The 25,143-nt window shown below is 46.0% G+C and overlaps 1 protein-coding gene across 4 annotated transcripts in view; it reads right to left on the reverse strand.

Moving 5' to 3' along the window:
- Positions 1 to 9,419: 9,419 nt before the first annotated feature.
- Positions 9,420 to 25,143, reverse strand: part of LOC110490568 (apoptotic protease-activating factor 1) — an 85,896-nt gene continuing 70,172 nt past the window's right edge. For 3 of the 4 annotated variants that reach the window (XM_090200872.1, XM_090200873.1, XM_036944935.2), the window contains one exon: positions 9,420 to 13,666. In XM_090200872.1, the coding sequence (XP_090056998.1) occupies positions 13,520 to 13,666 (147 nt within the window). In that variant the 3' untranslated portion in view covers positions 9,420 to 13,519. The remainder of the gene's footprint in view (positions 13,667 to 25,143) is intronic. The other variant, XM_090200874.1, reaches the window with a different exon arrangement.

Raw genomic sequence — 25,143 nt, forward strand, 5'->3', positions numbered from 1 at the left:
CAGGCGGTGTGGTATAAGGAGACAGGCGGCGTGGGATAAGGAGACAGGCGGCGTGGAATAAGGAGAGAGGCAGCGTGGTAAAAGGAGCGAGGCAGCGTGGTTTAATGAGAAAGGCAGCGTGGTATAATGAATAAGGCAGCGTGGTATAAGGAGACAGGGTGCGTGGTATAAGGAGACAGGCAGCGTGGGATAAGGAGACAGGCAGCGTGGTATAAGGAGTGAGGCGGCATGGTATAAGGAGACCGGTCGAGTGGTTGTGTGGTATAAGGAGACAGGCAGTGTGGTATAAGGAGCGAGGCGGCGTGGTATAAGGAGACAGGCGGCGTGGTATAAGGAGACAGGCGGCGTGGTATAAGGAGACAGGCGGCGTGGTATAAGGAGACAGGCGGCGTGGTATAAGGAGACAGGCGGCGTGGAATAAGGAGTGAGGCAGTGTGGGATAAGGAGACAGGCGGCGTGGTATAAGGAGACAGGCAGCGTGGTATAAGGAGACAGGCAGCGTGGTATAAGGAGGCAGGCAGCGTGGTATAAGGAGACAGGCAGCGTTGTATAAGGAGAGAGGCAGCGTGGTTTAATGAGAAAGGCAGAGTGGTATAATGAATAAGGCAGCGTTGTATAGGGAGACAGGGTGCGTGGAATAATGAGACAGGCAGCGTGGTATAATGAGGCAGGCAGCGTGGGATAAGGAGACAGGCAGCGTGGGATAAGGAGACAGGCAGAGTGGGATAAGGAGACAGGCAGCGTGGAATAAGGAGTCAGGCGGCGTGGTATAAGGAGACAGGCGGCGTGGTATAAGGAGACAGGCGGCGTGGTATAAGGAGACAGGCGGCGTGGTATAAGGAGACAGGCGGAGTGGAATAAGGAGTGAGGCAGTGTGGGATAAGGAGACAGGGTGCGTGGAATAATGTGACAGGCAGCGTGGTATAATGAGGCAGGCAGCGTGGGATAAGGAGACAGGCGGCGTGGAATAAGGAGTCAGGCAGCGTGGTATAAGGTGACAGGCAGCGTGGTATAAGGAGACAGGCGGCGTGGTATAAGGAGACAGGCGGCGTGGTCTAAGGAGAGAGGCGGCGTGGTATAAGGAGACAGGCGGCGTGGAATAAGGAGTGAGGCAGTGTGGGATAAGGAGACAGGCGGCGTGGTCTAAGGAGACAGGCGGCGTGGTATAAGGAGACAGGCGGCGTGGAATAAGGAGTGAGGCAGTGTGGGATAAGGAGACAGGCGGCGTGGTATAAGGAGAGAGGCAGCGTGGTAAAAGGAGCGAGGCAGCGTGGTTTAATGAGAAAGGCAGCGTGGTATAATGAATAAGGCAGCGTGGTATAAGGAGACAGGGTGCGTGGAATAAGGAGACAGGCAGCGTGGGATAAGGAGACAGGCAGCGTGGTATAAGGAGTGAGGCGGCATGGTATAAGGAGACCTTTCAAGTGGTTGTGTGGTATAAGGAGACAGGCAGTGTGGTATAAGGAGACAGGCAGCGTGGTATAAGGAGACAGGTCGAGTGGTTGTGTGGTATAAGGATACAGGCAGTGTGGTATAAGGAGAGAGGCGGCGGTGTATAAGGAGGCAGGCAGCGTGGGATAAGGAGTGAGGCGGCATGGTATAAGGAGACCTTTCAAGTGGTTGTGTGGTATAAGGAAATAGGCAGTGTGGTATAAGGAGACAGGCAGCGTGGTATAAGGAGACAGGTCGAGTGGTTGTGTGGTATAAGGAGACAGGCAGTGTGGAATAAGGAGAGAGGCGGCGTGGTATAAGGAGACAGGCGGCGTGGTATAAGAAGACAGGCGGTGTGGTATAAGGAGACAGGCGGCGTGGTATAAGGAGACAGGCGGCGTGGTATAAGGAGACAGGCGGCGTGGTATAAGGAGAGAGGCGGCGTGGTATAAGGAGACAGGCAGCGTGGTATAAGGAGACAGGAAGTGTGGGATAAGGAGAAGGCAGCGTGGTATAAGGAGAGAGGCAGCGTGGTAAAAGGAGCGAGGCAGCGTGGTTTAATGAGAAAGGCAGCGTGGTATAATGAATAAGGCAGCGTGGTATAAGGAGACAGGGTGTGTGGTATAAGGAGACAGGCAGCGTGGGATAAGGAGACAGGCAGCGTGGTATAAGGAGTGAGGCGGCATGGTATAAGGAGACCGGTCAAGTTGTTGTGTGGTATAAGGAGACAGGCAGCGTGGTATAAGGAGTGAGGCGGCATGGTATAAGGAGACCGGTCAAGTGGTTGTGTGGTATAAGGAGACAGGCAGTGTGGTTTAATGAGAAAGGCAGCGTGGTATAATGAATAAGGCAGCGTGGTATAAGGAGACAGGGTGCGTGGTATAAGGAGACAGGCAGCGTGGTATAATGAGGCAGGCAGCGTGGGATAAGGAGTGAGGCAGCGTGGTATAAGGACACAGGCGACGTGGTGTAAGGAGGCAGGCAGCGTTGTATAAGGAGAGAGGCAGCGTGGTTTAATGAGAAAGGCAGAGTGGTATAATGAATAAGGCAGCGTGGTATAGGGAGACAGGGTGCGTGGAATAATGAGACAGGCAGCGTGGTATAATGAGGCAGGCAGCGTGGGATAAGGAGACAGGCAGCGTGGGATAAGGAGACAGGCAGAGTGGGATAAGGAGACAGGCAGCGTGGAATAAGGAGTCAGGCGGCGTGGTATAAGGAGACAGGCGGCGTGGTATAAGGAGACAGGCGGCGTGGTATAAGGAGACAGGCAGCGTGGTATAAGGAGACAGGCGGCGTGGAATAAGGAGTGAGGCAGTGTGGGATAAGGAGCCAGGGTGCGTGGAATAATGAGACAGGCAGCGTGGTATAATGAGGCAGGCAGCGTGGGATAAGGAGACAGGCGACGTGGAATAAGGAGTCAGGCAGCGTGGTATAAGGAGACAGGCGGCGTGGTATAAGGAGACAGGCGGCATGGTATAAGGAGACAGGCGGCATGGAATAAGGAGTGAGGCAGTGTGGGATAAGGAGACAGGCGGCGTGGTATAAGGAGAGAGGCAGCGTGGTAAAAGGAGCCAGGCAGCGTGGTTTAATGAGAAAGGCAGCGTGGTATAATGAATAAGGCAGCGTGGTATAAGGAGACAGGCGGCGTGGTATAAGGAGACAGGCAGCGTGGGATAAGGAGACAGGCAGCGTGGTATAAGGAGTGAGGCGGCATGGTATAAGGAGACCTTTCAAGTGGTTGTGTGGTATAAGGAGACAGGCAGTGTGGTATAAGGAGACAGGCAGCGTGGTATAAGGAGACAGGTCGAGTGGTTGTGTGGTATAAGGAGACAGGCAGTGTGGTATAAGGAGAGAGGCGGCGTGGTATAAGGAGACAGGCGGCGTGGTATAAGGAGACAGGCGGCGTGGTATAAGGAGACAGGCGGCGTGGTATAAGGAGACAGGCGGCGTGGTATAAGGAGACAGGCGGCGTGGTATAAGGAGACAGGCGGCGTGGTATAAGGAGACAGGCGGCGTGGTATAAGGAGAGAGGCGGCGTGGTATAAGGAGACAGGCAGCGTGGTATAAGGAGACAGGCAGTGTGGGATAAGGAGAAGGCAGCGTGGTATAAGGAGAGAGGCAGCGTGGTAAAAGGAGCGAGGCAGCGTGGTTTAATGAGAAAGGCAGCGTGGTATAATGAATAAGGCAGCGTGGTATAAGGAGACAGGGTGCGTGGTATAAGGAGACAGGCAGCGTGGGATAAGGAGACAGGCAGCGTGGGATAAGGAGACAGGCAGCGTGGTATAAGGAGTGAGGCGGCATGGTATAAGGAGACCGGTCAAGTGGTTGTGTGGTATAAGGAGACAGGCAGCGTGGTATAAGGAGACAGGCAGCATGGTATAAGGAGACAGGTCGAGTGGTTGTGTGGTATAAGGAGACAGGCAGTGTGGTTTAATGAGAAAGGCAGCGTGGTATAATGAATAAGGCAGCGTGGTATAAGGAGACAGGGTGCGTGGTATAAGGAGACAGGTAGCGTGGTATAATGAGGCAGGCAGCGTGGGATAAGGAGTGAGGCAGCGTGGTATAAGGACACAGGCGACGTGGTATAAGGAGGCAGGCAGCGTGGTATAAGGAGGCAGGCAGCGTGGTATAAGGAGGCAGGCAGCGTGGTATAAGGAGGCAGGCAGCGTGGTATAAGGAGGCAGGCAGCGTGGTATAAGGAGACAGGCAGCGTGGTATAAGGAGACAGGCAGCGTGGTATAATGAGACAGGCAGCGTGATATAATGAGACAGGCAGCGTGGTATAAGGAGAGAGGCAGCGTGGTATAAGGAGTGAGGCAGCGTGGTATTAGGAGACAGGCAGCGTGGTATAAGGAGACAGGCAGCGTGGTATAAGGACACAGGCAGCGTGGTATAAGGAGACAGGCAGCGTGGTTGTGTGGTATAAGGAGACAGGCAGCGTGGTATAAGGAGACAGGCAGCGTGGTATAATGAGACAGGCAGCGTGGTATAAGGAGACAGGCAGCGTGGTCTAAGGAGAGAGGCGGCGTGGTATAAGGAGACAGGCGGCGTGGTATAATGAGACAGGCAGCGTGGTATAATGAGACAGGCAGCGTGGTATTAGGAGACAGGCGGCGTGGTCTAAGGAGAGAGGCGGCGTGGTATAAGGAGACAGGCAGCGTGGTATAATGAGACAGGCAGTGTGGTATAATGAGACAGGCAGCGTGGTATAAGGAGACAGGCAGCGTGGTATAATGAGAGAGGCAGCGTGGGATAAGGAGACAGGCAGTGTGGTATAAGGAGAGAGGCAGCGTGGTATAAGGAGAGAGGCAGCGTGGTATAAGGAGACAGGCAGCGTGGTATAAGGAGAGAGGCAGCGTGGTATAAGGAGAGAGGCAGAGTGGTATAAGGAGACAGGCAGCGTGGTATAAGGAGACAGGCAGCGTGGTATAAGGAGACAGGCAGCGTGGTATAAGGAGAGAGGCAGCGTGGTATAAGGAGAGAGGCAGCGTGGTATAAGGAGATAGGCAGCGTGGTATAAGGAGAGAGGCAGAGTGGTATAAGCAGACAGGCGGCGTGGTATAAGGAGACAGGCAGCGTGGTATAAGGAGAGAGGCAGCGTGGTATAAGGAGACAGGCAGCGTGGTATAAGGAGACAGGCAGCGTGGTATAAGGAGACAGGCAGCATGGTATAAGGAGACAGGCAGCGTGGTATAAGGAGAGAGGCAGCGTGGTATAATGAGACAGGCAGCGTGGTATAAGGAGAGAGGCAGCGTGGTATAAGGAGAGAGGCAGCGTGGTATAAGGAGACAGGCAGCGTGGTATAAGGAGAGAGGCAGCGTGGTATAAGGAGACAGGCAGCGTGGTATAAGGAGACAGGCAGCGTGGTATAAGGAGAGAGGCAGAGTGGTATAAGGAGAGAGGCGGCGTGGTATAAGGAGACAGGCAGCGTGGTATAAGGAGAGAGGCAGCGTGGTATAATGAGACAGGCAGCGTGGTATTAGGAGACAGGCGGCGTGGTCTAAGGAGAGAGGCGGCGTGGTATAAGGAGACAGGCAGCGTGGTATAATGAGACAGGCAGTGTGGTATAATGAGACAGGCAGCGTGGTATAAGGAGACAGGCAGCGTGGTATAATGAGAGAGGCAGCGTGGGATAAGGAGACAGGCAGTGTGGTATAAGGAGAGAGGCAGCGTGGTATAAGGAGAGAGGCAGCGTGGTATAAGGAGACAGGCAGCGTGGTATAAGGAGAGAGGCAGCGTGGTATAAGGAGAGAGGCAGAGTGGTATAAGGAGACAGGCAGCGTGGTATAAGGAGACAGGCAGCGTGGTATAAGGAGACAGGCAGCGTGGTATAAGGAGAGAGGCAGCGTGGTATAAGGAGAGAGGCAGCGTGGTATAAGGAGATAGGCAGCGTGGTATAAGGAGAGAGGCAGAGTGGTATAAGCAGACAGGCGGCGTGGTATAAGGAGACAGGCAGCGTGGTATAAGGAGAGAGGCAGCGTGGTATAAGGAGACAGGCAGCGTGGTATAAGGAGACAGGCAGCGTGGTATAAGGAGACAGGCAGCATGGTATAAGGAGACAGGCAGCGTGGTATAAGGAGAGAGGCAGCGTGGTATAATGAGACAGGCAGCGTGGTATAAGGAGAGAGGCAGCGTGGTATAAGGAGAGAGGCAGCGTGGTATAAGGAGACAGGCAGCGTGGTATAAGGAGAGAGGCAGCGTGGTATAAGGAGACAGGCAGCGTGGTATAAGGAGACAGGCAGCGTGGTATAAGGAGAGAGGCAGAGTGGTATAAGGAGAGAGGCGGCGTGGTATAAGGAGACAGGCAGCGTGGTATAAGGAGAGAGGCAGCGTGGTATAAGGAGAGAGGCAGCGTGGTATAAGGAGACAGGCAGCGTGGTATAAGGAGACAGGCAGCGTGATATTAGGAGACAGGCAGCGTAGTATAAGGAGAGAGGCAGCGTGGTATAAGGAGTGAGGCAGCGTGGTATAAGGAGAAAGGCAGCGTGGTATAAGGAGACAGGCAGCGTGGTATAAGGAGAGAGGCAGCGTGGTATAAGGAGACAGGCAGCGTGGTATAAGGAGACAGGCAGCGTGGTATAAGGAGACAGGCAGCGTGGTATAATGAGACAGGCAGCGTGATATAATGAGACAGGCAGCGTGGTATAAGGAGAGAGGCAGCGTGGTATAAGGAGTGAGGCAGCGTGGTATTAGGAGACAGGCAGCGTGGTATAAGGAGACAGGCAGCGTGGTATAAGGACACAGGCAGCGTGGTATAAGGACACAGGCAGCGTGGTATAAGGAGACAGGCAGCGTGGTATAAGGAGAGATGCAGCGTGGGATAAGGACACAGGCAGCGTGGTATAATGAGGCAGGCGGCGTGGTATAAGGAGACAGGCAGCGTTGTATAAGGAGAGAGGCAGCGTGGTTGTGTGGTATAAGGAGACAGGCAGCGTGGTATAAGGAGACAGGCAGCGTGGTATAATGAGACAGGCAGCGTGGTATAAGGAGACAGGCAGCGTGGCCTAAGGAGAGAGGCGGCGTGGTATAAGGAGACAGGCGGCGTGGTATAATGAGACAGGCAGCGTGGTATAATGAGACAGGCAGCGTGGTATTAGGAGACAGGCAGCGTGGTCTAAGGAGAGAGGCGGCGTGGTATAAGGAGACAGGCAGCGTGGTATAAGGAGACAGGCAGCGTGGTATAATGAGAGAGGCAGCGTGGTATAAGGAGACAGGCAGTGTGGTATAAGGAGAGAGGCAGCGTGGTATAAGGAGAGAGGCAGCGTGGTATAAGGAGACAGGCAGCGTGGTATAAGGAGAGAGGCAGCGTGGTATAAGGAGAGAGGCAGCGTGGTATAAGGAGAGAGGCAGAGTGGTATAAGGAGACAGGCAGCGTGGTATAAGGAGACAGGCAGCGTGGTATAAGGAGACAGGCAGCGTGGTATAATGAGACAGGCAGCGTGGTATAAGGAGACAGGCAGCATGGTATAAGGAGACAGGCAGCGTGGTATAAGGAGACAGGCAGTGTGGTATAAGGAGAGAGGCAGCGTGGTATAAGGAGAGGCAGCGTGGTATAAGGAGAGAGGCAGCGTGGTATAAGGAGACAGGCAGCGTGGTATAAGGAGAGAGGCAGCGTGGTATAAGGAGAGGCAGCGTGGTATAAGGAGAGAGGCAGCGTGGTATAAGGAGACAGGCAGCGTGGTATAAGGAGACAGGCAGCGTGGTATGTTGAGCTTGTCGGCCCCATCAGCGGTCTGTCAGAAGGATGTATCAGGAGCAGACGGAGCGTGACCAACGTTGTGTCAGCAGCTAACTAACCCAGTACTCCCTCCCTGGAGGAGCTAACACTGACAGCCATGCAGCCTCTACAGTCAGCAGCATCTCCTCTCTGTCACGCTGACACACACACACTTTATGTCTAGTCTACACATCATCGTATTTGAACATCTTTTGCATTTTTCGTTCAAACTGCTTCAGATCTAACTTCTCTTATCCATTAAACACAAAGATCAACGCAACATGTAACAATTTCAAAGATTTTATAGTTTATGTAATGAAATCAGTCAATTTAAATAAATAAATTAGACCCTAATCTTTGGATTTCACTTGACTGGGAATACAGATATGCATCTGTTGGTCAGATACCTTTAAAAAAAAATGGCAGTGGCATGGATCAGAAAACCAGTCAGTATCTGGTGTGACCCACCATTTGCCTCATGCAGCGTGACACATCTCCTTCACATAGAGTTGATCAGGGTGTTTATTGTGGCCAGTGGAATGTTGTCCCACTCCTCTTCAATGGATGTGCAAAGTTGCTGGATATTGGCGGGAACTGGAACACGCTGTCGTACATGTTGATCCAGAGCATCCCAAACATGCTCAATGGGTGACAAGTCAGGTGAGTATGGAAGAACTGGGACATTTTCAGCTTCCAGTTATTGTGTACAGATCCTTGCGATGTGGGGCCGTGCATTATCATGCTGAAACATGAGGTGATGGCGGGTGATGAATGGCACGACAATGGTCCTCAGGATCTCGTTACGGTCTCTTTGTGCAATCAAATTGTCATCGATAAAACACAATTGGGTTCGTTATCCGTAGCTTATGCCTGCCCATACTTTAACCCCACCACTACCATGGTGCACTCTGTTCACAACGTTGACATCAGCATACCGCTCGGCCACACAACGCCATACACGCTGCCATCTGCCCGGTACAGTGGAAACTGGGATTCATCCGTGAAGAGCTCACTTCTCCAGCGTGCCAGTGGCCATCGAAGGTGAGCCTTTGCCCACTGAAGTCAGTTACGACACCGAACTTCAGTCAGGTCATGTCCCTGGTGAGGACGATGAGCACGCAGATGAGCTTTCGAGACGGTTTCTGACAGTTTGTGCAGAAATTATTCAATTGTGCAATCCCACAGTTTCATCAAGTGTCTGGGTGGCTGATCTCAGACGATCCCGCAGGTGAAGAAGTCGGATGTGGAGGTCCTGGGCTGGTGTGGTTACACGTGGTCTGCGGTTGTGAGGCCGGATGGACATACTTTCAAATTCACTAAAACAACATTGGAGGCGGTTTATGGTAGAGAAATGAACATCCAATTCTCTGGCAACAGCTATGGTGGACATTCCTGTAGTCAGTACGCCAATTACACACTCCCTCAAAACTTGAGACATCTGTGGCATTGTGTTGTGTGACAAAACTGCCCATTTTAGAATTGCCTTATACGTAATGATTATGCTGTTTAATCAGCTTCTTGTTATGCCACAGCTGTCAGGTGGATGGATCATCTCGGCAAAGGAGAAATGCTCACTAAAAAGGATCTAAGCAAATTTGTTTAAGGAATAAGCTATTTGTGCGTATGGAAAATTTCAGAATGTTTTATTTCAGCTCATGAAACATGCGACCAACAGTTTACATGTTGCGTTTTTTTGTTCAGTGTAGATCAAATACGCTCTGGACAGTGAACATCAAATGATTTAATGACAAATTAAGAGAAGTAAGCCACCTGCTGTCATAGAATGTTTTATTCTCTAAGGTATTATAAATTACACACCACACACAAGCACTTTACCATAACAGTATTCATGTCCTGAGATCACCTCGTGACTTCACAGATTTGATTGACAGGGAGAGACCTCCTCTGATGATTTACTTGCACACTGAGTTTAAAGCACCAATAGGTAAGAGCACATGTTCTGACATCAAAAACAAGGCCCAGATTGAATACTTCGAAAACACATCCTTCCCTTCAATAATCACAGATTTGAAATGACTCTGGATTGTCAGCCATGAAGTGGAAGCAATCGGTCAGCTATTCAATAGAGTCAGATCAGAGATGAAGTCAAGCAATGATGGAAGGAAGGAAGCAAGGAAGGAAGGATGCATTGTCAAAGTATTGGAACAAGGCCATGTTCTTGATACAGACCACAAGAGAAAAATTATAGTGCCTTTTTACAAAGCTCACTAGAGTGTGGATCAGTAGTAATAAGAAAACTAAATGTATGAAAGCAAGATATATACAATAAAAAAGGACTTGTACAAAAAAAAACAGGCTCAATCGATATAATTAGTGTAGAAAATGTCCTAAACAGTATTGAACTTGATAGTAAACATAGTCGACAGATGCTATTCTGACAAATGCCTTTGGTCAAGGTTTGAATTACTCATTTGCTCTAGAAAAACAGTGAGCGCTGTTACCCTCAATAAAGTTTCAGATTTGCTAGGGCGTTGTGGACAGGGATGGCGGATGGGGGGAAGCATCTCCCTCTGATTCCAAAGGTTGCAAGTTCGAATACAGCAATAGAAAGTTAAGCCTAACCCAAACCTTATCCCTTACCTTAACAATTCAGTTAATACCTAAACTTAAGAATATGGAGTTAATGCCTGGACTTAACCTTAAACAATTTCAAAATGGACGTTTGAGAAACATGGATGAACGTCTAAATCTGACGTGAGACTGAGCTGGTTGAGGCAAAGATCCCTATCATTTGGATCTTTCCTTAGCTTTCCCACATTTTCCTTAGTATATGTCCCCTTAAAAACATTAAAGCTGGAATCCTTAGTGGTGAAACAGCCACTTCCGCAGAGTGCCACGACATCAGCAAAGCCAAAGACTAATTGGGCACTTAGAAATACAAAACCAATTCACTGTGTTTGACAACATCCCTGTAGAATCACAACAGATAATGCTGGTGCATTTCATTATAGCATAGATTTTCCTAGTTAAAAAGAGCATAGAAAAATCTGTCCATTGCATGCAATTTACCCCAGTGCAGTAAGAATCAAATGCTTTTTGTCTATGACTGGAACGAATTGCAAAACTCGCTGAAGTTGGAGACTTTTATCTCCCTCACCAACTTCAAACATCTGCTATCTGAGCAACTAACCGATCGCTGCAGCTGTACATAGACTATTGGTAAATAGCCCACCCATTTTCACCTACCTCATCCCCATACTGTTTTTATTTATTTATTTTTCTGCTCTTTTGCACACCAATATCTCTACCTGTACATAACCATCTGATCATTTATCACTCCAGTGTTAATCTGCATAATTGTAATTATTTGCCTACCTTCTCATGCCTTTTGCACACAATGTATATATAGACTCCCCTTTTTTCTACTGTGTTATTGACTTGTTAATTGTTTACTCCATGTGTAACTCTGTGTTGTCTGCTCATACTGCTATGCTTTATCTTGGCCAGGTCGCAGTTGTAAATGAGAACTTGTTCTCAACTAGCCTACCTGGTTAAATAAAGGTGAAATAAAAAAAAATATGGTCCCCTGATACAATAAGAAAAGCAGAATAGTTCATTTTGTCAGGATATCAATTTTGTTCTGATTGTTTTGACTGTTATGGCATGCAGAAGGCAGAGCAGGAGAAATGATGTATTTTGTTGTGATTGTTTGACTGTTATGGCATGCAGAAGGCAGAGCAGGAGAAATGATGTATTTAATGTGATTGTTTGACTGTTATGGCATGCAGAAGGCAGAGCAGGAGAAATGATGTATTTAATGTGATTGTTTGACTGTTATGGCATGCAGAAGGCAGAGCAGGAGAAATGATGTATTTAATGTGATTGTTTGACTGTTATGGCATGCAGAAGGCAGAGCAGGAGAAATGATGTATTTAATGTGATTGTTTGACTGTTGTGGCATGCAGAAGGCAGAGCAGGAGAAATGATGTATTTAATGTGATTGTTTGACTGTTGTGGCATGCAGAAGGCAGAGCAGGAGAAATGATGTATTTTGTTCTGATTGTTTGACTGTTGTGGCATGCAGAAGGCAGAGCAGGAGAAATGATGTATTTAATGTGATTGTTTGACTGTTATGGCATGCAGAAGGCAGAGCAGGAGAAATGATGTATTTAATGTGATTGTTTGACTGTTATGGCATGCAGAAGGCAGAGCAGGAGAAATGATGTATTTTGTTGTGATTGTTTGACTGTTATGGCATGCAGAAGGCAGAGCAGGAGAAATGATGTATTTTGTTGTGATTGTTTGACTGTTATGGCATGCAGAAGGCAGAGCAGGAGAAATGATGTATTTAATGTGATTGTTTGACTGTTATGGCATGCAGAAGGCAGAGCAGGAGAAATGATGTATTTAATGTGATTGTTTGACTGTTATGGCATGCAGAAGGCAGAGCAGGAGAAATGATGTATTTTGTTGTGATTGTTTGACTGTTATGGCATGCAGAAGGCAGAGCAGGAGAAATGATGTATTTAATGTGATTGTTTGACTGTTATGGCATGCAGAAGGCAGAGCAGGAGAAATTATGTATTTTGTTGTGATTGTTTGACTGTTATGGCATGCAGAAGGCAGAGCAGGAGAAATGATGTATTTAATGTGATTGTTTGACTGTTATGGCATGCAGAAGGCAGAGCAGGAGAAATGATGTATTTAATGTGATTGTTTGACTGTTATGGCATGCAGAAGGCAGAGCAGGAGAAATGATGTATTTAATGTGATTGTTTGACTGTTATGGCATGCTGAAGGCAGAGCAGGAGAAATGATGTATTTAATGTGATTGTTTGACTGTTATGGCATGCAGAAGGCAGAGCAGGAGAAATGATGTATTTAATGTGATTGTTTGACTGTTGTGGCATGCAGAAGGCAGAGCAGGAGAAATGATGTATTTTGTTCTGATTGTTTGACTGTTGTGGCATGCAGAAGGCAGAGCAGGAGAAATGATGTATTTAATGTGATTGTTTGACTGTTGTGGCATGCAGAAGGCAGAGCAGGAGAAATGATGTATTTAATGTGATTGTTTGACTGTTATGGCATGCAGAAGGCAGAGCAGGAGAAATGATGTATTTAATGTGATTGTTTGACTGTTATGGCATGCAGAAGGCAGAGCAGGAGAAATGATGTATTTAATGTGATTGTTTGACTGTTATGGCATGCAGAAGGCAGAGCAGGAGAAATGATGTATTTAATGTGATTGTTTGACTGTTGTGGCATGCAGAAGGCAGAGCAGGAGAAATGATGTATTTAATGTGATTGTTTGACTGTTGTGGCATGCAGAAGGCAGAGCAGGAGAAATGATGTATTTAATGTGATTGTTTGACTGTTGTGGCATGCAGAAGGCAGAGCAGGAGAAATTATGTATTTAATGTGATTGTTTGACTGTTATGGCATGCAGAAGGCAGAGCAGGAGAAATTATGTATTTAATGTGATTGTTTGACTGTTATGGCATGCAGAAGGCAGAGCAGGAGAAATTATGTATTTAATGTGATTGTTTGACTGTTGTGGCATGCAGAAGGCAGAGCAGGAGAAATGATGTATTTAATGTGATTGTTTGACTGTTATGGCATGCAGAAGGCAGAGCAGGAGAAATGATGTATTTAATGTGATTGTTTGACTGTTATGGCATGCAGAAGGCAGAGCAGGAGAAATGATTGTCCTTTAGCAGATCTCCTACTCTAATCTGAGAACGCAGGCTAAAGCAACATGGCAGATGACTAACAGACATTGGCTCTCACCTGTCTGGCTCTTTCAGATCAATGCAAGGAGAGGAGACGAGAATTATTTCCATTATTGAGCTACGCCCCCTTTAGACTAATGAGCTATAAGGAAACCACTTTAGACTAATGAGCTATGCCTCCTCATTCCACCTTCTTCAGGATGTAGAGGATTCCGATATTGTCGATGGTGACGAAGGTGGAGAAGTCAGGTGACACGTGGATCCTTTTCAGATTGGCTCCTGTCGGGTAGAAGGTCTGGAGGGCCTCTCCTTTCTCCACGTTCCACCACTATGAGGGAGAGCGAGAGAGAGAGCAGGGGCAAGAGGGAGAGAGAATGAGAGAGGGTGAGAGAGACAGACAGTGAGAGAGTTATCAGTTTAAGTGTCTCTCTAAGCTCCTACCACTGATGTACAGTACCCTGTAAGAGCCCTTCTAATAAATAGATCAGTGATGCAGTTTGGTCTTGTCAGCCACACACACAGTTTTGCTAACCAATTCTGTTTAATGCGACCTGCTAAGCTGTAATTTTTTCATTGAAGTTCCACCTCAGGAATCCACTATCAAAAGGCACCAAGTCAATCATATCAAGTGTGCGCGCAGGAGGTGTCTCAAACGAAGACATGCCAATCTTCCACATTTCCCAGAATAATATTCATATTCGCTCTTTTATCAAGCCAATGAAAACAGACAGCATCATCAAACCACTTATCTCCCTGCAGAACATATTTCCACTTCCTCAATTCCATTAGTGGAAGGGAGAAACCTAGCAGCTTCTAAGACCCAGCTGTTATTGTGGGTCTGAGGAAAAACCAAGCCAAGTCTGACTGTAAGACCCAGCTGTTATTGTGGGTCTGAGCAAAAACCAGGACAAGTCAGAAGAATACACAGCTGTTATTGTGGGTCTGAGGAAAAACCAGGACAAGTCAGACTGTAAGACCCAGATGTTATTGTGGGTCTGAGGAAAAACCAGGACAAGTCAGACTGTAAGACCCAGATGTTATTGTGGGTCTGAGGAAAAACCAGGACAAGTCAGACTGTAAGACCCAGATGTTATTGTGGGTCTGAGGAAAAACCAGGACAAGTCAGACTGTAAGACCCAGATGTTATTGTGGGTCTGAGGAAAAACCAGGACAAGTCTGTCTCCGAGAGAGTGTATGCAGCGTCAATTGTTGCAGAATTAGTAGTATCCTTGTACCATCGTGCTCAAGTACACACATACATTCTCACACGCAGACACATGTACGCACGCACAAACTCACCACAGACACAGAAATATTAATGAATCATACAAACTCCTCAAACACACAAAAGGGGTCTCATTTTCCATTCCCCTGCAAGTACAGCTTGCAAATGAGGCCCCTTTTGTGTGTTTGAGGAGTTTGTAGCATTCATTCATATTTGTGTGTGTGGTGTGTCTGACTGTCTGCCACTCTGTACCCCCCTATCTCTAGTCTATGAGTGTGAGGCCCATGCTGTGTAATGGCTCGGTCTGTACACTACAAACCTCTGCAGGGGTTTTGGCCACGGTCTGTGGAATACCAACACCACTGTGTGAGCAGCGTATGGAGCAGGCTGCAGTGAAGTGGGGTGACTGAGCTCCATAAGGCCTCAAGCTGACTATTCTAGATCTATGAAGACTGAGGAATGGAGAGTCTCATTAAAACAAATAGGAGGAACAACAGGATGTCTGTTTTGACTTAATGAGGTATGCTTCTGTGGAGAAGAGAAGGAGAGATGGAGGGAAGGAGAGATGGAGAAGGTCCGGTAGGCGATTCCCTTTCAGATCCCCGTGTGTCACTCACTCACTCACACACAGGTTACATAACCATGCAACACAACAAGACAAAGGTCTTCAATATTTAACACCACTAAGATCTCTCCCTCTATCTCTCTCCCCATCTCTCATTTTATTCTCTCCCCCCTCCTTTCTTTCACACACCCTCCATTTCCATATAAATATTTGGAGAGAGAGGAGAGCTAGTGAGGCGAGTTAATAATAAATAAACCCTGTACTGTAGCTGTAAGACTGCTGATTCTAATCCCAGACTGGGCAACACAGATATGGACCCATGGATATAGATAGTTACTGCTTTCAGCAATGCTCTCAACCCTAGATAACTCTAGGTAGTGCTGTACTTGGAGTGGTGTGTATGTGTATGTGTATGTGTGTGTGTGTGTGTGTGCGTGCGTGCGTGCGTGTACGTGCGTGTGTGAGTGCGTGTGTGCATGTGTCCTGCCTGTTGACAACAGAGAGAAGGTTTTTGTAGTAACAGATGGATATAAAAATAAAGTACTATTCTTCCTATTTGACAGATTTCCGTGATGGAGGAGGTGGTACCACATACTGAGAGGAGGGGGAGGCAGGGAGGGAAGTGTGATTAAGTCTCAGAGGAAAGAAAAACAGCTCCCCACACACACACACACTCATGGGTGCACAAAAACTCCTAGTCTCTCAAACTCATCAATCTCTCTTGTAAATATCCTTTGATCGAAAGGCCACCAGCAAGGGATGAGAATAAAGACAAGACCACCAGCAAGGGATGAGAATAAAGACAAGACCACCAGCAAGGGATGAGAATAAAGACAAGACCACCAGCAAGGGATGAGAATAATGACAGACCACCAGCAAGGGATGAGAATAAAGACAAGACCACCAGCAAGGGATGAGAATAAAGATAGACAACCAGCAAGGGATGAGAATAAAGACAGACAACCAGCAAGGGATGAGTATAAAGACAGACAACCAGCAAGGGATTAGAATAAAGACAAGACCACCAGCAAGGGATGAGAATAAAGACAGACAACCAGCAAGGGATTAGAATAAAGACAAGACCACCAGCAAGGGATGAGTATAAAGACAGACAACCAGCAAGGGATTAGAATAAAGACAAGACCACCAGCAAGGGATGAGAATAAAGACAGACCACCAGCAAGGGATGAGAATAAAGACAAGACCACCAGCAAGGGATGAGAATAAAGACAGACAACCAGCAAGGGATGAGAATAAAGACAAGACCACCAGCAAGGGATGAGAATAAAGACAGACCACCAGCAAGGGGTGAGAATAAAGACAGACAACCAGCAAGGGATGAGAATAAAGACAGACAACCAGCAAGGGATGAGAATAAAGACAGACAACCAGCAAGGGATGAGAATAAAGACAGACAACCAGCAAGGGATGAGAATAAAGACAGACCACCAGCAAGGGATGAGAATAAAGACAGACCACCAGCAAGGGATGAGAATAAAGACAGACAACCAGCAAGGGATGAGAATAAAGACAGACAACCAGCAAGGGATGAGAATAAAGACAGACCACCAGCAAGCGGTGAGAATAAAGACAGACCACCAGCAAGGGGTGAGAATAAAGACAGACCACCAGCAAGGGGTGAGAATAAAGACAGACAACCAGCAAGGGATGAGAATAAAGAGACCACCAGCAAGGGATTAGAAGCGACCGAATAAAGAGAACGAGAATGACACAGAGGAGAAGAGAGGACTTAACTCCACATCCTCCAAACTCTAACCCCAGAGAGAGAGAGAAAAGAGAGAGAGAGGAGAGAAAATGTGGTTCCTGCTAAAGGCGTCAGCATGCCACAGTTCGGCTGATGCCTAGCCGAACACGGCTAGCCGAACCGAACGAGTGTGCTCGCATACTGCCTTGAAAGACCTATGCTTGAAAAAGGAGGAAAATGCAGAAATTGTACTGTTTGTCCATTTTGACATGCCGTAGCCAGGATATACTTCCTCAAAATAGTCTGAATTATTCCAAGAAATCCGTCATTAATTTTGACGTTTTGCCGAAGAGATCTTAGTCATGCAATTTTACATCTAAGATGTTTGGTGCAGTATTTTTCTGTGTGTTGGGGGCAGTGTGTCCATGTGGTGTACATGATGCAGGGGAAGACAGGGGCAAGGGAGGGAACGAACATGACAGGGACAGAGTCACTGTACTATAGGTACACACAGACACACACTACAAGAGGAGCCTTATTTGACAAAGGTCTAATGACCACCAAGAGAATACTGCAGTATAAGTCATGATGGAATGTGTGTGTGTCCTCTATAGAACAGATGGTGCTGCTGATATGAACACTATTACTGTGCTGCCATTGATTTATGATGGTGTTAGCGAAGCAGAAAGATGCAATGTCCTGGTGTGTGTGTGTGTGTGCGCGCATACGTGTACTGTAAGCTGTTTTTGTTTGTGTGCGTGTGTTTGTACTTGGGTGTGTGTGTGTGTGTGCCATCTTGAGATCTCATGAGTTAGAAAACTTTCCAATCCAACAGCACAGCTTGCTGCCCCCTCCTGCCAAGTCTTCTAAAATTAACACTGATGATGATGATGATGATGATGATGATATCTGCATGGATATACTAATATAGAATAACAACCAGTCTAACACACACACTGACTAAATGTGTTAGTATATGTACTGTGTGTGTGTCTAGTGAGTATTAGCTTATGCTAGAGTGCATACAGTACACTAGAGCCTGTGTGTGTCAGTATGTTAATATGCAGGCTTGTATACTGAGAGTATGTGTGTGTGTGTGTGTCAGTATGTGAATATGCAGGCTTGTATACTGAGAGTATGTGTGTGTGTGTGTGTCAGTATGTGAATATGCAGGCTTGTATACTGAGAGTATGTGTGTCAGTATGTTAATATGCAGGCTTGCATACTGAGCGTATGTGTGTGTGTGTGTGTCAGTATGTTAATATGCATGCTTGTATACTGAGCGTATGTGTGTGTGTGTGTCAGTATGTGAATATGCAGGCTTGTATACTGAGCGTATGTGTGTGTGTGTCAGTATGTTAACATGCAGGCTTGTATACTGAGAGTATGTGTGTGTGTGTCAGTATGTTAATATGCAGGCTTGTATACTGAGAGTATGTGTGTGTGTGTCAGTATGTTAACATGCAGGCTTGTATACTGAGAGTATGTGTGTGTGTGTCAGTATGTTAATATGCAGGCTTGTATACTGAGAGTATGTGTGTGTGTGTCAGTATGTGAATATGCAGGCTTGTATACTGAGAGTATGTGTGTGTGTGTGTGTCAGTATGTGAATATGCAGGCTTGTATACTGAGCGTATGTGTGTGTGTGTCAGTATGTTAATATGCAGGCTTGTATACTGAGAGTATGTGTGTGTGTGTGAGTATGTTAATATGCAGGCTTGTATACTGAGAGTATGTGTGTGTGTCAGTATGTGTAGAAACAACCATAACCCAGCCCACTGGAATAAACTGGCTGTGACAGGTGCTTCCAGCTTTTGCAGAGCTGAGCAGGTCTGTCTATTGAAGCTGCCCAGGGAAAAACTCAAGACTTACATGATAGAAACACAGCCTGCCTGGCCCAGTCACAACACAACAGAGTGTGTGTGAGTGAGAGAGAGATAATTGGATGGGAGGAGAGAGAGAGAAATAGGGAAAGAGAGAGATGGAGAGGCAGGTGTTTATATGTGGATGAACAATCTTGCTCTTGTTCAACTCCTACAGGCTCTGGGACAAGGCAGCCACAGGAAAGGAGATGGAGGGAGAGAGATGATCAAATAAAAGGTGAGAGAACTGTGGGTGAACTAGGTGAATACCAGTACACTGTAGGCCTATATTACAACTGTACACTGATGTACCAAATATGAACACCACCTCCCTCAATGTTGTCCTCAGAACAGCCTCAAATCATCAGGACATGGACTCTACAAGGTGTCAGAAGCGTTCCTCAGGGATGCTGGCCCATGTTGACTCCAATGCTTCCCACAGTTGTGTCAAGTTGGCTGGATGGCCTTTGGGCGGTGGACCAATCCTGACACACACGGGAAACTGTGGAGCGTGAAAAACACAGCAGAGTTGCCGTTCTTGACTCAAACTGGTGCGTCTGGCACCTACTACCATACCCCGTTCAAAGGCACTTAAATATTCACCCTCTGAATGGTACACATACACAATCCATGTCTAAATTGTCTCAAGGCTTGAAAATCCTTCTTTAACCTGCCTCCTCCCCTTCATCTACACTGATTGAAGTGGATTTAACAGGTGACATCAATAAGCTTTTACCTGAAATCACCTGGTCAGTCTGTCATGGAAAGAGCATGTTCTTAATGTTTTGTACACTCAAGTGTGTGTGTGTGTGTGTGTGTGTGTCAGCACCCAGAACCAAGCGGAGAGAGAGGGAAACGCTGTCTGACACAACGGCTGCATTATTCAACAAAGGCTCCACCTAATGAAATATTGATGCAGTTAATTCTTTAACTCCTCCATCTCTCTCATCCCTTCCTCCCTTTCTCTCCCTCTCCTCTCTCTCTCGGAAAGGACGGCATTGTCTCAATTTCTATATGCATATGTACTCTCTGTCCTGGCAAGGCCGTGTGTGTGTGTGTCTGTTTCTCTCCTGTCTCCACCTACCTCTCCCACTCTTCCCTAACCCTCTACCTTTGTGTGTGTCGGTCTGTCTGCGTGTCTGTCCGTCTGCGTGTGTGTGTCTGCGTGTGTGTGTGTCTGCGTGTGTGTGTGTCTGCGTGTCTCTCTCTCCACCTACCTTTCCCTCTCTTCCCTAACTCTCTCCCACATCTTGCCTCTCTTTTTCTCCATCTCTTCCCAGGGTGTAAGGTATAACATGCCCCCTCCCTCTCCCACAGACAAAGACAATTAACCCAGGTTTAATGAGAGGAGCATCGGAACAACAGGCTTTGGGGGGGATAAATATTTCACTATATCATGTTGTGTTTACGCCATGAGCCTGAGAAGAGATATACTGTAGCTAGGCCAAACTCAGGGCTGCCAACCAAATGGCACCCTATTCCCTTTATAGTGCACTGCTTGGATAGGGCTCTGGTCAAAAGTAGTGTACTATAAACAGAATAGGATAGCTTTTGGGACGTAGCAAAAGCTGAACAAGGCTAGATCACGGCTCTAGCTGAAGAAGAAGGAGAATACTTTATTAGTTCAACCGATACAGAAATGAGTCTTCTGCTTTTACCAAACCGCACGGTTTCATCACTGCTTGATGAAAGATCTGTCTCTCTGTCTGTCTGTTAGAGACCGACTGTCTGCACTCCTAAACTACCAGTCATTTTGTACCAGACAGATCATGCTTTACACATTAGAATGTATAGATGTGTGTGTGTGTGTTTGTGTGTGTGTGTTTGTATGTATATATGTGTGTGTACGTACACGCAAACACACATTAAGTTGGAGAAGCTGGAGCAGAGAGCAGTCAATGAGCAGTTTGGGTGGTCCTTACTCAAGGGAACGGTGACAATAGCTGGCTCTTTCAAACACCGAGATGTATCTTTTGATCTTGGAATAAGAAAAATATGAACACACAAATATAATAACTGTACTGTGTCTGATCGTAATTCTATCCGAAATACACATTTAATTTATACAAAAACACAAGCCTAAAAACAAAACCTCAAACAACAAAATCACAAAAAACACCCACCCCAAACCCACATACACACAAAGCCACCACATAGCACAGAACTGTGATTTAAAGTATGTGATGTGACAGGTAGTGTGCGTGTATTTTATGAGGCATGTCTCTGCTCTGCGTGGAGTGTGGCATGGCTCTCCTGCAGCTTCTCTGTTGGGAACTATCAGTACGTGGTGTTATGGCTGGGGAGGAACAACAGATCTACACTGACAAGGTTCTCTCGTACTGACTCGCTCCACCATGTCTTATCGGATGACTTCATCCAATCTATTTACCGACATAGACTGTGGTGTAAGAATGCTGTATCTACAAGCATTAGAAAATGCACCGTTGTCATGGGAAGGCAACGGAGAGCCTTTTTATTACTAAACTAGGTGTTTGTGACGTTACATCGGGAGACTTGAACGGACCAATCAGCATAATTTACATTTCTCGTCCAATATTGTTAGCCGACTGACTATTAAACATTATTAACAGGGTTTCAGCAACAAGATATTTACAGATGGATTATTTAGCTTTATGGGGGACACAGATCACACAATTTACCTCCATCTCTCTCTTTAACTCTCACCCTTCTCTATGATTCTCTCCCTCACGAATATACTCTTTATTTTCTCCCCCTTTCCACCTTTCCAGGGGAAGGTCATATTAACCTTGACTCCTCTCACTCTCCTCATTGGCCACCTGGGTCTTGTTAGCGCACATTTAACAACCATAACACACACACAGACAGAGACAGAAAGGAGAGAGAGGAGCAGAAAGCTCTCATTTTATCCAATTCTTACCGAAGCAGAAGCTTATGATGAAGGAGAGAGAGATTGAGAGAGGGGTTCCAATGGGGAGATGAAAAGTGAAAAAAACAGAATGAACACCTGAGAGAAAGGGAGAGTGAGAAACAGACAGAGATAGAGACACACACAAAGTGAGCGAGTAAAAGAGAGTGAGAGAAAGACAGAGCGAGAGAGGAGAGATACCATTAGTGTGAGAGACGTCCTATGGGGAACAGAGAGATGGAGCGCAACAACAGCGAGTGTGAAAAGGTGAGATAAGGTTGGATGTCTTCTCTTGGTCTTCAATCACCTAGAGAAGAGAAGTGAGGTCTGACAACACTACCGACAGGCAACTGCCTTCATCTAAACTCCTCACATCCATCTACAGTACTGTGTGCGTGTCTACGTATGTGTGTGTGTGTGTGTGTGTGTGTGTGTGTCTGTACACGTGTGTCGGTGTGAGAGTAACTAGGGAAATGAATGAAGGTTAAATGAGGATGGTATGAGATCTGGGGATATATTTGATAAATGTGGGTATATTGAGAAAACAGAACATACAGTGTCTTCAGAAAGTAGTCATACCTGTTAACTTATTCCACATTTTGTTGTGTTACAGCCGGAATTCAAAATTGATTAAAAAATAAATAAATGATCACCCATGTACACGCAATAACCCATAATGACAACGTGAAAACATGTTTTAAGAAATGTTAGCAAATTTATTGAAAATGAAATGCAGACATATCTAATTTACAACCCAACTTTGTAGATGCACTTTTGGCAGCAATTACAGCTGTGAGTCATTCTGGGTAAGTCTCTAAGAGCTTTCCACACCTGGATTGTGCAACATTTGCCCATTATTATTTTTAAAAATTGTTCAAGCTCTGTCAAATTGGTTGTTGATCAATGCTAGACAACCATTTTCAGGTCATGCTATAGATTTAAGTCAAAACATTAACTCGCCTTTCAGGAACATTCCCTGTCTTCTTGGGAAGCAACTCCAGTGTATATTTGGCCTTGTGTTTTAGGTTATTGTCCTGCTGAAAGGCAAATTAATCTCCCAGAGTCTAGTGGAAAAAAGACAACCAGGTTTTCCAGGTTTTCCTTTAGGATTTTGCCTGTGTTTAGCTCCATTGCGTTTCCATTACGTTTATTTTTTATCCTGAAAAACTCCCAAGTCCTTTATGATTACAAGCATACCCATAACATAATGCAGCCATAACTATGCTGGAAAATATGGAGAGTGGTACTCAGTGGCGACTCGTCATTTAGGGCATGTTATTTTGGCATTAATTCATGTCACATATCAGCAAACGATGTAAAATATTTTTAAAAATAATATTGAGTTAATAAAGCCGCATACAAAACATGGTCTCTTTCTTGAGTAAGGCAGCTCCAAAATGCAGGCGTTTCAGCCTAGCTCAGTGCTTTCTGTGGTGGAGGGGCAGCTAGCGGAATATACAGAGCGTAGGCGTTGGTAATCTTCTTTAGTTGTGCCGTGATATGCTCAGTGTTCTGTCACTCATGGGAACACTACGTCACCGCAGAATCTACAGGGAAAGCTAGGCAATTTAAGTCCCCTTGGGTGCTGCCATAGATTTACATTAGAAGGGCATATTTAAGAAGGCTCAAGGTCATTGGCCACAGATAAAATGACATCAAATCACGTTATATCTACCGTAGCTTTGATTGGATCATTTTACTTCAAAATCTTAGCTAGCAAGCTAGACAAGCAGTCCTCACCATGAACCACGTCGACAATCTACTGGAAAATCCTTTTCCATCCTTGAAACATGAAGATAAATTATAGATAAAATAAATTATAGATTAAAAAAAAAAAGGTATCGGTGCTCATTGGCCATAAACATTACACAACAAGTCGGAAATCGCAAATTCAACAATGAGTGGTTTGGAAGGAATCAGTAGCTAACTGCAAGCGTTGCAAAGCAATCACCATTTTGCTTCGCCTGCCTGCTATTTGGTGGAGAGGATGTGTGGTCCAAGTCTGGGTTTAAGGATTTAAATAATCTCTCTGAAATGGTCTCTTTTCCAAGCTTAAAAAGATAAACATTCACTCGCAACACCATGGACCAGAAAAGGTTGAATACATTAGCCATGCTGTCCATCCAGAATGACTTCTTCCGTGTTTAAGACAACTGGGAACTCTGGGGGAAAAAACTAGCTCCAACTTGGAAATGACATTTTGAACGGTCATCCAACAGAATTCCACACCGGGAACTCGGGCCTCTTTCTAGCGCTCCGACCTGAAGATCACGGACATCATGATTCAACCTTTTTTTTTTTTTTTTTTTTTTTTTAAAGAGTTCCCTTTAAAAAAAGCACCTTTGATGACAAAATGTGCCCACAAGAAGGACCGCCACGCCACCTTCCTGTTCAAGTAAGCACAACAACGGTCCAAAGATTAGCTCATGTGCTTTTATTCACGAGGAAGGGATACTATATAATGTTGTTGGGTCTGTAACCACGAGGAGGGGATACTATATAATGTTGTTGGGTCTGTAACCATGAGGAAGGGATACTATATAATGTTGTTGGGTCTGTAACCATGAGGGGGGGATACTATATAATGTTGTTGGGTCTGTAACCATGAGGGGGGGATACTATATAATGTTGTTGGGTCTGTAACCATGAGGAGGGGATACTATATAATGTTGTTGGGTCTGTAACCATGAGGAGGGGATACTATATAATGTTGTTGGGTCTGTAACCATGAGAAAGGGATACTATATAATGTTGTTGGGTCTGTAACCATGAGGAAGGGATACTATATAATGTTGGTGGGTCTGTAACCATTAGGAGGGGATACGATATAATGTTGTTGGGTCTGTAACCATTAGGAGGGGATACGATATAATGTTGTTGGGTCTGTAACCATTAGGAGGGGATACTATATAATGTTGTTGGGTCTGTAACGATGAGGAGGGTCTGTAACCATGAGGAAGGGATACTATATAATGTTGTTGGGTCTGTAACCATTAGGAGGGGATACTATATAATGTTGTTGGGTCTGTAACCATGAGGAGGGTCTGTAACCATTAGGAGGGGATACTATATAATGTTGTTGGGTCTGTAACGATGAGGAGGGTCTGTAACCATGAGGAAGGGATACTATATAATGTTGTTGGGTCTGTAACCATTAGGAGGGGATACTATATAATGTTGTTGGGTCTGTAACCATGAGGAGTGTCTGTAACGATGAGGAGGGGATACTATATAATGTTGTTGGGTCTGTAACCATGAGGAGGGGATACTATATAATGTTAGTGGGTCTGTAACCATGAGGAAGGGATACTATATAATATTGTTGGGTCTGTAACCATGAGGAGGGGATACTATATAATGTTGTTGGGTCTGTAACCATGAGGAAGGGATACTATATAATGTTGTTGGGTCTGTAACCATGAGGAGGGGATACTATATAATGTTAGTGGGTCTGTAACCATGAGGAGGGGATACTATATAATGTTAGTGGGTCTGTAACCATGAGGAAGGGATACTATTTAATGTTGTTGGGTCTGTAACCATGAGGAGGGGATACTATAT

Source organism: Oncorhynchus mykiss, chromosome 15, assembly GCF_057628025.1.
Source record: "Oncorhynchus mykiss isolate SJ-2025 chromosome 15, ASM5762802v1, whole genome shotgun sequence".
In the NCBI taxonomy this organism is placed as follows: Eukaryota; Metazoa; Chordata; class Actinopteri; order Salmoniformes; family Salmonidae; genus Oncorhynchus; species Oncorhynchus mykiss.